The sequence below is a fragment of the Gadus chalcogrammus genome, chromosome 4 (assembly GCF_026213295.1).
Source record: "Gadus chalcogrammus isolate NIFS_2021 chromosome 4, NIFS_Gcha_1.0, whole genome shotgun sequence".
Classification (NCBI taxonomy): Eukaryota; Metazoa; Chordata; class Actinopteri; order Gadiformes; family Gadidae; genus Gadus; species Gadus chalcogrammus.
This window is the reverse complement of record NC_079415.1, coordinates 32,576,786-32,591,687: the sequence shown is the minus strand read 5'-3', so window position 1 is coordinate 32,591,687 and position 14,902 is coordinate 32,576,786. Positions and strand designations below refer to the sequence as shown.

Below are 14,902 nucleotides of genomic sequence, written 5' to 3'. Positions count from 1 at the left end.
GACTAGCAACCTTGCGGTTACCGGCCAACCCGCTCAAACAGCTAAGCTAGTGCTGCTCCTACACCTCGATAAAATGGAGCAGCTCCATCTTGGGTTGATTTGCATTTTGTCCGTATATTTACTCAAAATCAATAGAGGGTGAGATGAGTGGTTGAGTGGTGCCGAAAATAATGCATATTAAAGGCACCGTGAAATTATTATTTGTTTTATCTCTTTAGCTTATCTCTACAGATATTCTTTGGCTGTTTTTATTAGGGATTTGACCTCCAAATCTATGCGATGGAACTTCTCCTACTGCTCCAAAACTTGGGAGCAGTCTTAAAGATTCAAACCATTGCTATCGGTTTCTACGCCCCCCTCATGTGATGTCACATTTCATGTGTCACTAGTTTCAATTGCTTCATTTTAAGACCTGTGATAGCCACAGCTAGCCACACAGCTAGCATGTTTCTCCCTTTTTGGTTCCCCTTTTTGGTTCCATCCGATAACATTGCCCTACTTATTTTCTGTACAATTTCCCAGATTCAGTTGGAAATATGTCACGTAAACAGGAACAGAAGAGACGAGCCGACTACACTTCCACATTTGTCTTCAAGAGACGGCCTAGCCAGAGCAACTAGCGAAGCAGCTGCTTCAGATTAGCAATTATGAATTAAGCCGTTGTAATCCGATGACCCCTGTTTTTTAAACGAGAAAGGATTACGTTCCGATAAAACAAACAAACGGACTAAACGCAAACGTTTTCCGCTAGAAACACACACGTCGGTCGGCTGGAAACGCAGCGGAAGACGGAAGGCGCCTGAACTAGCTGCTCGCGGCGCCATCTGTTCAGCGCCAGTTCACATCTGCTGTTGGTTTTCCTCTGGTCTGCGAAGGCCCTGCTCCCACAGGAGAAACTCAACATCCGAAGGAGAGATCCTTCGCAAACACATCTCCATGCTCACATGAGCTAACTCCAAATACGCTAATACCAACCTTATGCAATTCCTCATTCCTGTGGTTTGAAATAAAAACGAATTCTGGTTCTGTCTTACATATCCTTATGTGTTTGTTAAAACCCAAGATCCCCGTCTGTACATGGCAGGTACTCGAAGTCTCACAGAACATGGACTCAGAACAGTAAACCAGCTCAAAAGGTACATACATCTAGCTCGCTTTGCCTTCTGCTGTACAGTGTCATCCCCTTCCCTTTGAAAGTAGCAGCAGGAAGGACCCAACCGGGGTCCTGAAGTGCCCTCTCCCACTTTACATTTACATTCAGGGCCTTTGACAGAGGCTTTCTGTTTGTCTGAAGAAAGAGAAACAACAGTATGCACAAATAAAGACACTGAAGCATGCTAGCAATCGTTGCTATGCTGACTGCCTTTCTTGCTTTGAAGAAAGAAAAGTGATGTGCAAAAGTGTTCCTCAATTCTTCTCTTTTCTTTAGTTCTTACCCTACACCTAATTCTTGTTATTTTCAATTTGTTTGAAGATAACGCTCCAGCTGTGGTCATCTGCTTAGATGACATTGACAGGAAACCACTTGAATTTGATGACAATCATCTTTAAATCAGCCCATCTTTAATCAGGCCCCCCCCCCCCCCCCCTACATGAGATCTTGAGAAAATGGCGTTGGCAAACAGAAAGCCGGATTGTTAAGCAATCGCTCTTCAAGTTGCGCTCGATGGCTCTTGAGGGACGGTGAAGAGCAGCCTGTCAATTAAAGCTATTTGTCATGCGGCCCCCTTCATTACTAATAGCGTTATTGTTATTCCCCTAATTATTTATTTATCATACATTTCTCATTATTACGGCCATAACCACGGGCGTGAACATAGGAGTCATGGAAGGATGAGCATGTGCACTGATGACCTGTCGTGTGGGATCCTACGGTATCCACAAAATGGCTTTTTTTTCCATTATGTCTGGCCGTCCGGCTCTATAATTACGAATCGCACGGCATAGGTGAAAGGTGTAAATTCGTAAATGATTTACTGGTAACGGCTTTCGATTTTATCAACTGTTTAAAATTGTATTTATCTATCAAAAGTGATCCCCAAGTATTCTTTGTCGCGTTTCGATTATTATGTATTTAATGGTTCATTTTAATTGCTATTTTGTGGGTTTTGTTTACATAATGCAATGGATTTTGGAGGGTCTGATGGTTCAGGGGGGGTTGGGGGGGGGGAGTTGTCGAAGAGCCGGAGCGAAAAGATTTTACCCTTTGAGGTTATAATTAATGTAAGCACAAACTCATCTGACCTCGATAGTAATCGGAAAAGACGATTTTCCCATTTAAATCAAGTCAATTAAATTACAATACATTTCAGAGTATACCATCTCTAATAAGCAGTCTGTTAACGATAAGGCTAATATAAGAGAGAAATATAAATCACTAATCAGGAGTTTTGAAATGGGCACGCGGTTGGGTATTTTCTGAAGACGCGTTGTTGAGGAATGTCACTCATAACGTTTGGCAGTAAAATTGTACGAATAGGTAAGGATGAATAGTATGAATACATTCTTGTACTTAAAAATAGTACTTAGCATTGTGCAGCATCTTATCCTAGATATCTTTTGTTCTATGAACATCCTTACTGTACCGACAGCGATATGTTGCTGTTTCTCTTTCTTCTGACAAATGTACTTATTGTAAGTTGCTTGGATAAAAGCGTCTGCTAAATGCCATTAATTTCCTCAACTTAAAATTGCATTTAAATGTAAATGTATGTTAAACACCATCAAGGACACGTGACTTTATCAGCGTTCCACTTAGATAATAAAACAGTTCAGCCGTGTTTCCTAACCAAATTCTTATCCTTTTGCCAACCAACAGAGTGATGTGTTTAGTCAGTGTATGTCTTCATTATGCAACCTTAAAGCGGAACTTTACTTGAGATATGAAACATGTTATTCATTGTAATGTTACAGTATGAATACTTTATCCCCGCAAAATTCCAAAACATTGCAACACAAAAGGCATTTTATGGCCGAGAATAACTGTTGAGTGTGACAATAATATTTTTCTTTGTTTCAATATTCATATAGTGCACTTGTACACTCTTGGAAACTGGAAACAACACCATTCACCCTCAAAAGACAAACCACGACCCAAACTCAAAGCCATTCCGTGAGCAAAACAATCCAGAATATTCACGATACCCTGAGCATTCCGTTGTCATCAAACATTCCGATACGCTATCCGTCACTGGTCTCCGTGACAACCACACGAATCCCATCACCCTCTTGATGTACACGGAAACCCTTTCCTGCGCTCTGCGCCCGGAACGCGCTACCTTCTAAAATTAGGCTAGCGTTCAAACCAGGCGAGGCACCTCAGGGCGACCCGCAACACCAAAGGAAGAAGCCGCGGGATTACAGGAGCGCACCCCCCCACCTCCACCGACAATCTCCCCCTGAACATGGAAAGACATTTCATGTCAGGGAGATTAAACCCGACTTCATCTCCACCGTGACACCTCTTTGAGGCACTGAGGGTCTTTCTCCACGCTTGTCCTACACAACGTGGCAACCCCGTTCTCTTCTTTGAACTGATCCGTTAATTCGCGCGGCGCACGTTGTGTAAAAAAAAAAAAAAAAACAGAAGAAGAAACTGAGGTAAATCAGGTTAACGACATCAGTCTCGCTTGATAGGCCGTGCTAACTGAGGACATTTACCACGCCAAAGCTGCACTCATACCGGCTTCCTCCCTCCCTAATCCACCGCCCCCCCCCCCCCCCCCCCCCACCAACCCCCGCCTCGTCGGGGGACTGCTTAATGGGAGACATCAAACGCTGGTGCGGAGCCAAGCCGGGATCCGACCCTCCCGCTGGCTTCAGATTGATTCCCGTTTGATTACGAAGAAGGCCATTCTTAACACACGGCCTGGGTTGAACCTTCTTTATCATTTGAACATTTTAACGGCGCTCGTTAGTGTCGGACGCCGGTCTTGGCCGTCGCCGATGGTCCCAAGATGGTGGAAGAGGGAGGGGGGGGGTCTTTAGAGACAGATTTAGAAGCTTGGTCTCTGGTCTACTCTCGCGTCGGTGGCTGATTGTGTAGCCCAATTCAGAAGTCATGGGTGAATGTACTAGGGACTACAGATGAAAATGATCTTATAGCCAACTCTGGTACTGCTAATGAGCTGTGCATCGTCCCTGTCAAATAAATTAATAAATAAATGTAAAACTCTGTCATACCGACACGTATTTCTCACAATATTTAAATATGGTAGATGGAAATCGTTAATTTCACAAAAACGTATGGACGCATTGAACGAAACTGAATTAAAGTACCGTTTATTTGCAATGTTTGAAATAGATCTCTCCGTGTTAAAAAGTGATTTACCATATCGCCAGTTGATCTGACAACGGAGGAGAATCGGTGTAGGTAAGAACTAAAGAAAAGAGAAGAATTGAGGAACACTTTTGCACATCACTTTTCTTTCTTCAAAGCAAGAAAGGCAGTCAGCATAGCAACGATGCTAGCATGCTTCAGGTTCTTTATTTGTGTGTATTGTTGTTTCTCTTTCTTCAGACAAATGTACTTATTGCAAGTCGCTTTGGATGAAAGCCTCTGTCAAAGGCCCTGAATGTAAATGTAAAATGGAGACGGTATGAGTGGGCGAGGACACTTCAGGACCCCGGTTGGGTCCTTCCTGCTGGTACTTTCAAAGGGAAGACGTTAAAAAGGCGATGACACCGTACGGCAGAAGGCAAAGCGAGCTAGTTTGTGGCAAGGCTTAATTTTCTAATATAAGGGGTGTAGAACAAAAAAATACCTAGCATTTAGTAATCCCGAATTGTTTGTTTGCTCGGCGGTGAGATCTCCTATCGCCTCGTATCGTGAGACTTGGTTTGATGGAGAAGGCAACGGAAGAGTGACAATCAAAATATATTTTTTTTATATTGTCACGATGAACTTATTACATGTACATAAACACAAAGCATGAAACAAGATTAAAGTGTGTACTTTTCAGATGGAAAGAGACGAAAGGGAAAAGGAACAGATGGTGAAATACCTTGAGAACGACACAAGACCCAGAGTCTCACCCATGTGACGGAGGTCACATGGAGGTGTGAAGAAAGCCTTGGTCCACAAACTAGATGGAAGATGCGCCAAATCCAAGGGGCAAACACACACAAACTAACACACACACACACACACACACACACACACACACACACACACACACACACACACACACACACACACACACACACACACACACACACACACACACACACACACACACACACACACACCTGCTGCTCAACGCCAGGAAAATATAAATGTATGGCTTTGGGCAACTAATAAAATACATAGTAAATGTGTGCGCGCTACTATGCTATGCTCACATATACTATGCTAAGCGGCCCAAGTGTAACCAAAACTAAGCTATGCTAACATACGCTGAAATATGCAATGTGAAGCTATGCTAGGCTTAGCTTTGCTAGGCTACACTGCTTTGCTTGCCCTCCACAGGACAGACTTTAAGGTGACATTTTAAGGTTGTTGAAGAAAATGATTTATAGCCCAGGTTAGGCTTTGAGCGGGGCGGACGAAGTCACCGGGGGTCTTTGTGTCTTAAGGGGGATATAAAGGAGCAATCAGGTTACTGTTAGTGGGGCCAAATACGTTGGTTTGACCCGGCTTGCCTCTTGCGACGTACGGTGCAGTGTTTGGTTGTGGTGTCGAAGGGTGTCCGCAAACCGATCAGTACCGCAGGTCCACTAAAATCGGATCTAGCATTACCACCGACTAACTGTTTGGGGGAGAATGTCTGGAGGCACAGATCTCGGGCCAAGAGTTTCTATTAGCCGGCAAGCACCGGCCATATCAATTTCTGCAGCCATCTTGGCCTGACACATTTTTATTTTATTTATTCAACACCACATTGCATTTCAAAAATGCTCTCCTTTGTGTTGATTTGAAACCTTTACGGACACCTTTACCCTAACCTTTTTTGTTGTTTACTATTGCAGGCCAAGTTTGTGTTCGGCAATTTCATGCTTACAGATCCCAGCCTCCCGATTGGTCGAAAAACTAAATGCGATGGGAAAGAATGTGACACATTCGTTTTGCAATATATTTGCTGGTATGCCATCAGACTTTAGACATTCATTTTAAGCATTTGGGAGACTACAGTTACGCAAATTATTTAGTGATTGATGGGAAATGGACCAGAAAGATCAAATTGTAAGATGTCATCTTGACATTGTGACAGATTTCATCCGGGCAAATCAGGCCAAACAAAAAGCTTGTTCAACAAAGAAAAGGAAAACACTTTTGTAATTCCAAACAAAGCTTGACTCAAATACTTCCTCTACCATGGTAAAGGTTGACATCTTGACATTGACATGAATGTCAATACACAAAAACGTCAACCAAAACAACACATTTCAGATACAGATGATTTGGCAACTAGCATAACTCGCTCTGAAAAGGTTCAGAAAACGTCAGAGGCAGTGATTGGGGATGTTCTCCTACCCTTCGTCTTCTCTCTGTAGGGGGTGAGGGGGAGGAGGGTGGAAGGGGTGGTGGTGGTGGCGGTGGGGGGCGGTGGGGAGACCTTCACAATGCCAGTTGGTGGCAAGCAATCTGTCACAGACTTAAGGTTCAGGCTTAAATATTTCAGCAGAAAAAGTGCTGAAGTGGCTCAGTGTGAATTCTTCTACTTAGCAATTAAATTGGCCTAAAAGTCACAGTGACAGCCGTGCTGCTATTGGCTGTCAGGAGGGGGGGGAAGAAAAGGTGCAGGGATCAGCTGTTAAAAGTTTTGGGGTTTGTCTTTTTTCCATTATTATGATATTCCCCCCGATTTTATTCAATGGTCTATTTTTAAAGAGACACATGCAAACTGTGTCTCCAGCTGAAAGATAATTGGCTCCCGACACCGAATGAATATGGAGGCAGCGATGTACAGTTTCACCCAGTCGTTCTTTACGAATCCGATAATGTGCTCGATCTCAATGTCCGCCACGCAACTCCCAACACAGCCAACCCCGAGAACCAACGTCGCTCTTGACGCCCTGCGTTTTTTGTGACGTAACAGATAAATAAAAAAAGTCTCTTCGCACCTGTGACCGATAATTCGGTTGTCCGTCGCACCAGGAAACTCCCGAACTGCAGCTCGCACGTGTAATTCCCGATGTCATCCTCCAGGACTTCCTGGATGGACAGCGTGTCTCGGGTTCGGAGCACGGTCGGACGCCATTGCTTTGGCTTGCACTCCTGTTTCGGTTGGGAACAACGAATCCCGTTAGTCGAGTCACGTCGACTCACCAGGCGTGAGTGTGATTAGCCGTTATTAGCCGTCAGAAGCCGTTTTCAAAAGCTGCCTCTATTGACATCATGGGTGGACGGGTCCACCTAGATTTATGATAGATAGATGAGCAACGGCTTGCTACAGTCTACTGGGTAGGCTGTTAGACTGATCTATCCAGCACACATCTAGGGGGACATGCCCATTTGCGATGTCCGATTCTTTAAACAGCTAATCACACTCACACCTGCTGGTATAATCTGTCACCTTTAAACATCACATTTCATAAACCAGGCACACTCAATGGGCTTCACATGACAATGTGTCATACAACAACAAATAATTACCGGTGATAGTTTCTATGGGTGACAATGGAATGTGGCATTTGTACTGGGGTTGGATAGTCTTGAGGTAAGGATGTTTGGCTCCCTCCGAAGGGTTGACTGTCCAAACCCTGATGTGGGAAGACTTACCTGTAGGCGCCTTTGAGCAAGACACCCTCACAATCCGTGTTTGTGTAATTTGTGCATGATTGAGGAGGAAGGGTTGAACAGGACTCACTTCCGATCAATAACCACCGAGGAGACATGATCCGAGTTTTAAACCGCTTGTGACGGACAATAGCTTCAATTGATCGGCTAAACCCGTCAAGGACTTGGAATAATCCATACTGAAGTGATTTAAAGTGGTTAGGAAATCCAAATGATCATCGTTTAACAAGGACACACATTAGAATCAACTACAACGCGTAATCGGATGATTCGAGTTTACTTTGAGGAATGGGATGGAATGCTATTGGACGGAATCCCGCAGTACACAACGTCCGCGGAATGCAGTCTGACCGAGGACAACCAATCACAGCGATCTACTGTTTCCATTACTCCATTTAATTCCATTACTTTTTTTTTCTCGTGAAATTAAACGTCGGGTTTGCACCAACCTACCTCCATAACTGTTAAAACTCAGAGGTGTCCCTCTGTGTTCTTGAAAAAGAGTGGCGTCACAGACCAATCAGGCTCAGGTATTTAACAACGACTTGGTATCAACGTGAATAATAGATGTGCACACTGCGAGTTCCCACTCACTAAAGAGTCCCCCCGCTTTTCAACTGAGCGAGTTAGGGAGTGAGAGACTCTCAGCTCATTCCTCGGTAATGAACTGTGCTGTTATGAACTCCGCAGAAGCTCTGAGCCCTTATTATTTAGAGCGTATTTTTAGGAGCAGTAGCAAAGAGTGCATACCTTTCTGCAGCAGTTCAGAGGGCTCTGTCAGACTTGCTAGCGAACGAGACTAATATATATATATAAATATATATATATATACACGTCTTTCTGTGCTGGAGAGTCACCTTTGGGTTGGAGTTTGGACTCGGGTTGCGGTGGGGAGACAGCGTGCTAAGCTCATTAGACTTTACACCGTAGCACAGATGACCTTACCCAGATCGTTACTCTGGGAGAATAAGAACAGAATGCGAAAGACTCTGTAAGAAGTACACTTCTCTCTTTCGCTGGGGTTAATAAACGAGCTTCGGAGAAACTCGCTAGCTGTTGAACAGATAAGGGGCTTTTGTTTCGAACGGCTTTGTTGTTCTTTTCTTTGACGGTAAAGTTATTTGTTTGTTTTAATTTTAAGGTCTTGCAGTTCTACACTCTGTAGAAAAAAAGCAAACTTGATCGGTTTTAATTGGATTCTGCTGTGCACCACATTACAGAGAGAGGGGTGTGTGCGTTTACTTGTTACATTGTTGGTGCCTGGAACTAGAATACAAGACAGTTTACCTAACAATCCAAGCGATAAGAGTTAATTCAGATTTTCGTTAATTACGGAGCATGTAGAGGGTGAGGGAGGTAGAGTGGTTTTGGGTTTGATTCCCTAGGTCCATAGCATTTATCGGCAACCTTAAACAATATGCCCCCTCAATGTGGCCGAAAGGTACACTATGGACCCCCGGAATCGGACCCAGAACCTCTAGGGGGGACTGGGTTTGGCAGTACCAAACCCAGTACCATTTGGCTTGGGATTAAAACACCCAAACCACCACAGGACTATCCATATTTCAGATTAATGTATGACAAACACACACACACACTCACTCACTCCCGGGTTGTGTAGATGTCGGGTTGACATTCTCTTATTCTCGGATTCGGAATCGAACTCGGGACCCTCACCTTGTACCAGGTGATCTCGGGCTCCACCCCGGGCTGTATGTAATCATCTATCCCTGGGCAGGTGATCTCCTTGTTCTTGCTGAGCTCCGCCTTCTCGGAGAACCTCATCAGGGAGTTGTAGCAGAGGTCGGTGTCGTTCTCCGACACCGTCAGCGACATGGACACCTTCATGCAGTACGTGGAGTTCCTGAGGAGGGACGGAGGAGAAAAAATGATGGTTGGTTAGCAACGTGAGAAGTGCGGAAATCGATACGCTAATGTTATGCCAGCGTTATGCTAACAAAGCGACAGGATCGAAACGGCATGTTATGCTATTGTTCGATAGCGTTAGGCTAACCAAGCGACAGCATCGAAACTACAAGTTATGCTATGGATATGCTATTGTTATGATAGCATTATGCTAACAAAGCGACAGCATCGAAACGACAAATTATGCTATTGTTATGCTAGCGTTATGTTAACTGAACGACAGCTTCGATACGAGACGTGATGCTATTGTTATGCTATTGTTATGTTAGCGTTTTGCTAACAAAGCGACAGCATCGAAACAAAACGTTATGTTATTGTTATGCTAGTGCTATGCTAGCAAAGTGACGGCATCAAAACATCACGTTATACTATTGTTGGACTAGTGTTTTGCTAACTAAGCGACAGCATTGAAACTACACAGTTAGCATAGCGCTAGCATAGCAATAGCAGATCAAGGTCCGGGAGGGTCCTTAATACTAATTTACATTAGTTTTTTTTTTAGTTAGTTTAAACATGCGCACAGATAGAAGGAAACATTATGTGTGTGTGTGTGTGCGTTTTCCTTTGTGTGTTTGTGTGTGTTTTGTTTAGGGGAGGGGCACACACATTCAGATACAAACACATTCAGACACACTCGCACACACACACACACACACACACACACACACACACACACACACACACACACACACACACACACACACACACACACACACACACACACAGTAGCATATTTTTGTTCATGAGGGACACACACACAAACAGTCTCACAGATTATAAATATGAGAGAACACAAAGAAAGTAATGCTTTGAAGGGATGTCTTGTGTTTTGTTTCCAGGGTGGGCAGAGGTCCTTCCCACTCACAGCAGGTGTGTGATTTTCTATTTTGAGCGTTTTAATCATTTGTTTCCGTGTGGCTTATTAACGCGTTTTTTTTCCGAAGCTACAGCAAAGGCGTTATTATTGTAAGCCTTAACTTGAAACGTTTTAATCCGTTGTAATTTAGTTTTTAATTACGGACATTAGGTAAATATTTGCACGACGGCTAATATTTAAAGTTATGTACGCCAGAGACTGAGACAGATCTCGGTCGCTAAACCAAAGTATTCCTCTCTCTCTCCGTTATCTCCCACTGAACAACAACAAAACACCAACGCAATTAGGTTAAACACACACTCTTCTGTAGCTCAGAGGTATCTGGGGAGAGGTGGACTATCAATCAATTAATCAATATACACAATAAGGAAATCTTTCCCCCCCCCCCCCCCTCTTTAGAGAGTGTAACAAATAATGAAACAAAATCGAAACCTGCCAGTCCCCAGTCTCCATTCCAACTGAAATTCCCTCTTGGTTCGGAGCACCGACCAGGTTGCCAGATTGGACGACGGGTTGGGGTTTTGGGGGGGGTTCTCATCATTCATATTCAACCCCACTCCCCCCCCCCCCCCCCCTTCCTCCTCGGGCTAAAGCTGGTTACACAAATTGAGCCCGACGGCGAACAAACAATTACCAAAAACATGTTAAATCCTTCTGTAATTACTCGGCATTAGCCAAAAACTCGTGGATTAGCGCGGTGACAAACACTGGCAACCTAACCCCTCATCCATACCCACACAAACGCCACCACATTGTGGGCCACAAACCTCTCTCTCTCTCTCTCTCTCTCTCTCTCTCTCTCTCTCTCTCTCTCTCTCTCTCTCTCTCTCTCTCTCTCTCTCTCTCTCTCTCTCTCTCTCTCTCTCTCTCTCTCTCTCTCTCTCTCTCTCTCTCTCTCTCGCTCTCTCTCTCTCTCTCTCTCTCAGCACTGACTGACTAACTGTCGTCAAACCGCCTGGCCACCTCCCCGTCGAAAAGCCCCGACGCAAATGTGACATGATGTGTAGATTATCCTTGACATCTCCCAGCAGATGGACAACTTGGCTGAATAAATGAGATCCCTAGGGGTTCTCTGCCTCTCACTCTCTCACACTCTGTCTCTGTCTCTCGCTCTCTCGTCCCCGGTTAAATTTTCTGAGTGGTGCTGATACAGTCCCCGTCCACCCATTGCTCGGTAGGGCGAAGGAGAAGGCGGGAGGGGAAAGTGGAGGAATGGTGTCATCTTGTCCAGGAGAGTGATCGATGGGCCGGACCAACATGTTGTCACGGGTCGTCTTAACTTGTTTCCAACATCACTCATGGCAGTGCATTAGGTTGTGTGTGTGTGTGTGTCTGTGTGTAAGGTTTTGTCTTATAAAATGGATTTACATTTTATGATGAAATCTCTTTTTCAAAGTTGAATATATTTTAAATCATAGATCCTTCAACAATTCAAAGTCGCAATGTGTAACATTTCAGCTAGCTCGTAGCTTAAATCACCTGAACATCTCTGTAGTCAATGCTGATTGATAGTGATTTCAAAAGTGTCATCATAAAAATTAAATTGTATCAATGATATGATCTAAAAAACTGAAAATGCTCTCATACTTCCTATCCGTACATTTAGAAGGGCCTTGAAACTGGAAAGGAATTCCTTGCCTGTGTCGACGGCTGAACTTTACTTCAACCATAATTCTTATCAGCCTCTCAACCTCATCCCTCGGTGTGTGTGACTTTCACGCAGCCAACGCTTAAACACATCGTTAGAATCAATTAGCCTGGCCCATGCTACGCTGAGAGTGCTACACGACCAGAATGCTAACAGAGACCCCTTAGTGTTAGCCTACCGTAGCTACTGAGGAGTGAGGTCATACCTAGCAAAAGCACATCATTAATGGCTGTGGATGTCTATCAGAGAGAGAGAGAGAGAGAGAGAGAGAGAGAGAGAGAGAGAGAGAGAGAGAGAGAGAGAGAGAGAGTAAGCAGACAGAGAGAGAGAGTAAGCAGACAGAGAGAGAGACCAAGACAGAGGCAGATAGAGACAGAGTAAGCGGCAGGGAGAGAGAGAGAGAGAGAGAGGGAGAGAGAGAGAGAGAGGGACGCACGCAAACAAAGAGAGAGAGAGAGTGCCCCATAACACAGAGAGAGAGAGAGAGGCAGACTGCGAGAGACCGAGACAGTGAGCCAGCAGCGTGGTGTGTAAGGGATACATGCAATTCCTTGGCAATGACAGATGTACCGTCGCTCTACCCCCCGACCCTGGACCGCGGCCTGGCTGCTGGCAGCGCCGCGTGTTCGGCCTGATAGCTCAAGGGCAGACGGGGGCGCTGGGGGACGGGGGGGGGGGGCCGGGGGGGGGGCGCCGCACCGGCCAGCAAGCGCTCAATTATGAGCCGAGGAGATATTTAGCTCTTTTTGTCCACGCCGCCGAGAGGCGATTAGCATCGGCGGCGGCGGCGGGGGGCCGGGGCGTGAGCTAACATAAGTCAATTCGGCGTCCCGGGGCCATTGCAAAGTGTTTGCGTTGGCTTAAATGAATTCAAATTAAGAGTCGTCCCCGGGATGAGTCTAGTGTCTGTGTGCTGCGGACGGAGCATAATGCGCTGTCTTTTTAGAGGGTTTTGGCGTATTAATCCCCTTCATTGGAGACGGATGTTTATGCGTGTGACTTAGACACACTGCAGTCAAACGCATGCAGTACTGAACACAAAGGTGAGGCCTGGAACCCAACTACGTTCACGGTTGTCATCCATGCCCCCCCCCCCCCCCCCCCCCCCCCTCATCACCACCACCACTGCCTAGGTCATCCCAACCACCAACCCCTCATCAACACAGATAATGCCTTGTCATCACCACCATCCCCATCACGCCGCGTTCGCACTGACTGGCGTCCGTTGACGGATCACGGAGGGTGTGTCCGACGTATGGTATGGTACGCGACCTGATTGGCCAATGGATTCGCTGCCGCCTGAAAAGTTGAGCAATTCTCAACTTTTTGACGCAGGCCACGGAGCCGACAGTAACGGACGGACCCGCGATGCCTTTCGTGAGCGCCCCGTGCAAAGTCAATGAGATCCGTCGACGGAGGCGTGTAGTGTGAACGTAGCGTCAACACCAACCCCCCCTCATCATCACAGCCACCATCCCCTCATCACCGCCTCCAAGTCCCTTATCACAAACGACCCCTCTTTATTGCCACCACCACAAACTTGTCACCACCACCACAATCCCATAATAATCGCCAGCATCTTGTCATTGCTAACACCACCCCCTAATAATCGCCACCAACCCCTTGTCACCACCACCCCTTTGTCGGGGTTCACCAACACCCCCTCATTACACAACCACCTCCCCCTTGTCATCGCCAACACCACCCCCTAATAAACACCACCCTCTTATCATAGCCATCACCAGTTCCTCATTACACCACCAACCCCTTTTTCCGCGGACACCACCATCCCCTAATAATCGCCAGCCCTTCATTACACCACCTCCCAATCCCCCACCCTATCCCCCACCCCCTTTCCCTGCCTCGTTCTCCACCGATGTTCGCGCTCTCTTCTAGAGTCAACGGCGGCGGCAACAGAATTTATTGCAAATTTCCTGTGCAGGGTTGCATAGCACCTGTGGAGGGGAATTAATGAGCTTACTTAATGAATATCTTAATTAAGATAGCACCTCTTTGATTTAAAATGAGATGATGAAATAACCGGATGATTGCTCTTCGGGGGTGTTTTGCCTTCGACCAAAAAACATGGTGACTAGGGGAGCACTGACTCAGAGACAGTGAATTAGAATTCAAAAAGCCGGAAGGATAGAAAGGCAACGAAAAGGAAAGTTTAACCCGCTGTGGTCTTATAAAAGAGGCAGTGAATCAGCCTTTACAAGTCTGAACTTTAAAGAGGACACAGATGCTATCCTCCGGCACCAAAGACACCGAAATTGGTATTTGAGCGCTCGTAGCGCGATGGTAATAAGTCTGTCCGGGACACAGAGCAGGAGATAAAGTCAAGGAAATCAAACCGGTGCAATTCAGTAATAGGACAAAATCAAAGTGACTGAGAACGTCAGCGGAATGGAGACAAAAAGATATACTTACATGCATACATTTTGTGGGAGTTTGAGTGGATGATAGCCTGACCTGCAGCCTCACCTGGCCCGAGCCACGCTGATTGATTCTGGGGCTGGGTGAGGCTGCACACCTGTTGCTCGTTAATTAATCAGTGTAGTGGTTGAACCAGCCGTCGCTACACAAACCTAGGTAGAGTTCTCCTGCATGGCAGCATGGAGCACCAGTGTCATTGTCTGCAAACCCTTTACAATAAGCCGGCTTTCAACACCACCACCCTGGATCCTTGTTCCGGAGGAGCCCACAAAACCCA

The 14,902-nt window shown here is 45.7% G+C and overlaps 1 protein-coding gene across 1 annotated transcript in view; it reads right to left on the bottom strand.

Annotated features, from left to right (window-relative positions):
• LOC130381015 (interleukin-1 receptor accessory protein-like 1-B) overlaps nt 1-14,688 on the bottom strand; it is a 27,643-nt gene extending 12,955 nt beyond the window's left edge. Inside the window, exons 1-3 of the mRNA XM_056588436.1 lie at nt 14,620-14,688; nt 9,416-9,602; nt 7,063-7,216 (exon numbers count right to left, since the gene is read on the bottom strand). Of these exons, the coding sequence (XP_056444411.1) occupies nt 7,063-7,216; nt 9,416-9,602; nt 14,620-14,621 (343 nt within the window). The 5' untranslated portion in view covers nt 14,622-14,688. The remainder of the gene's footprint in view (nt 1-7,062; nt 7,217-9,415; nt 9,603-14,619) is intronic.
• Between the last annotated feature and the right edge of the window lie 214 nt (nt 14,689-14,902).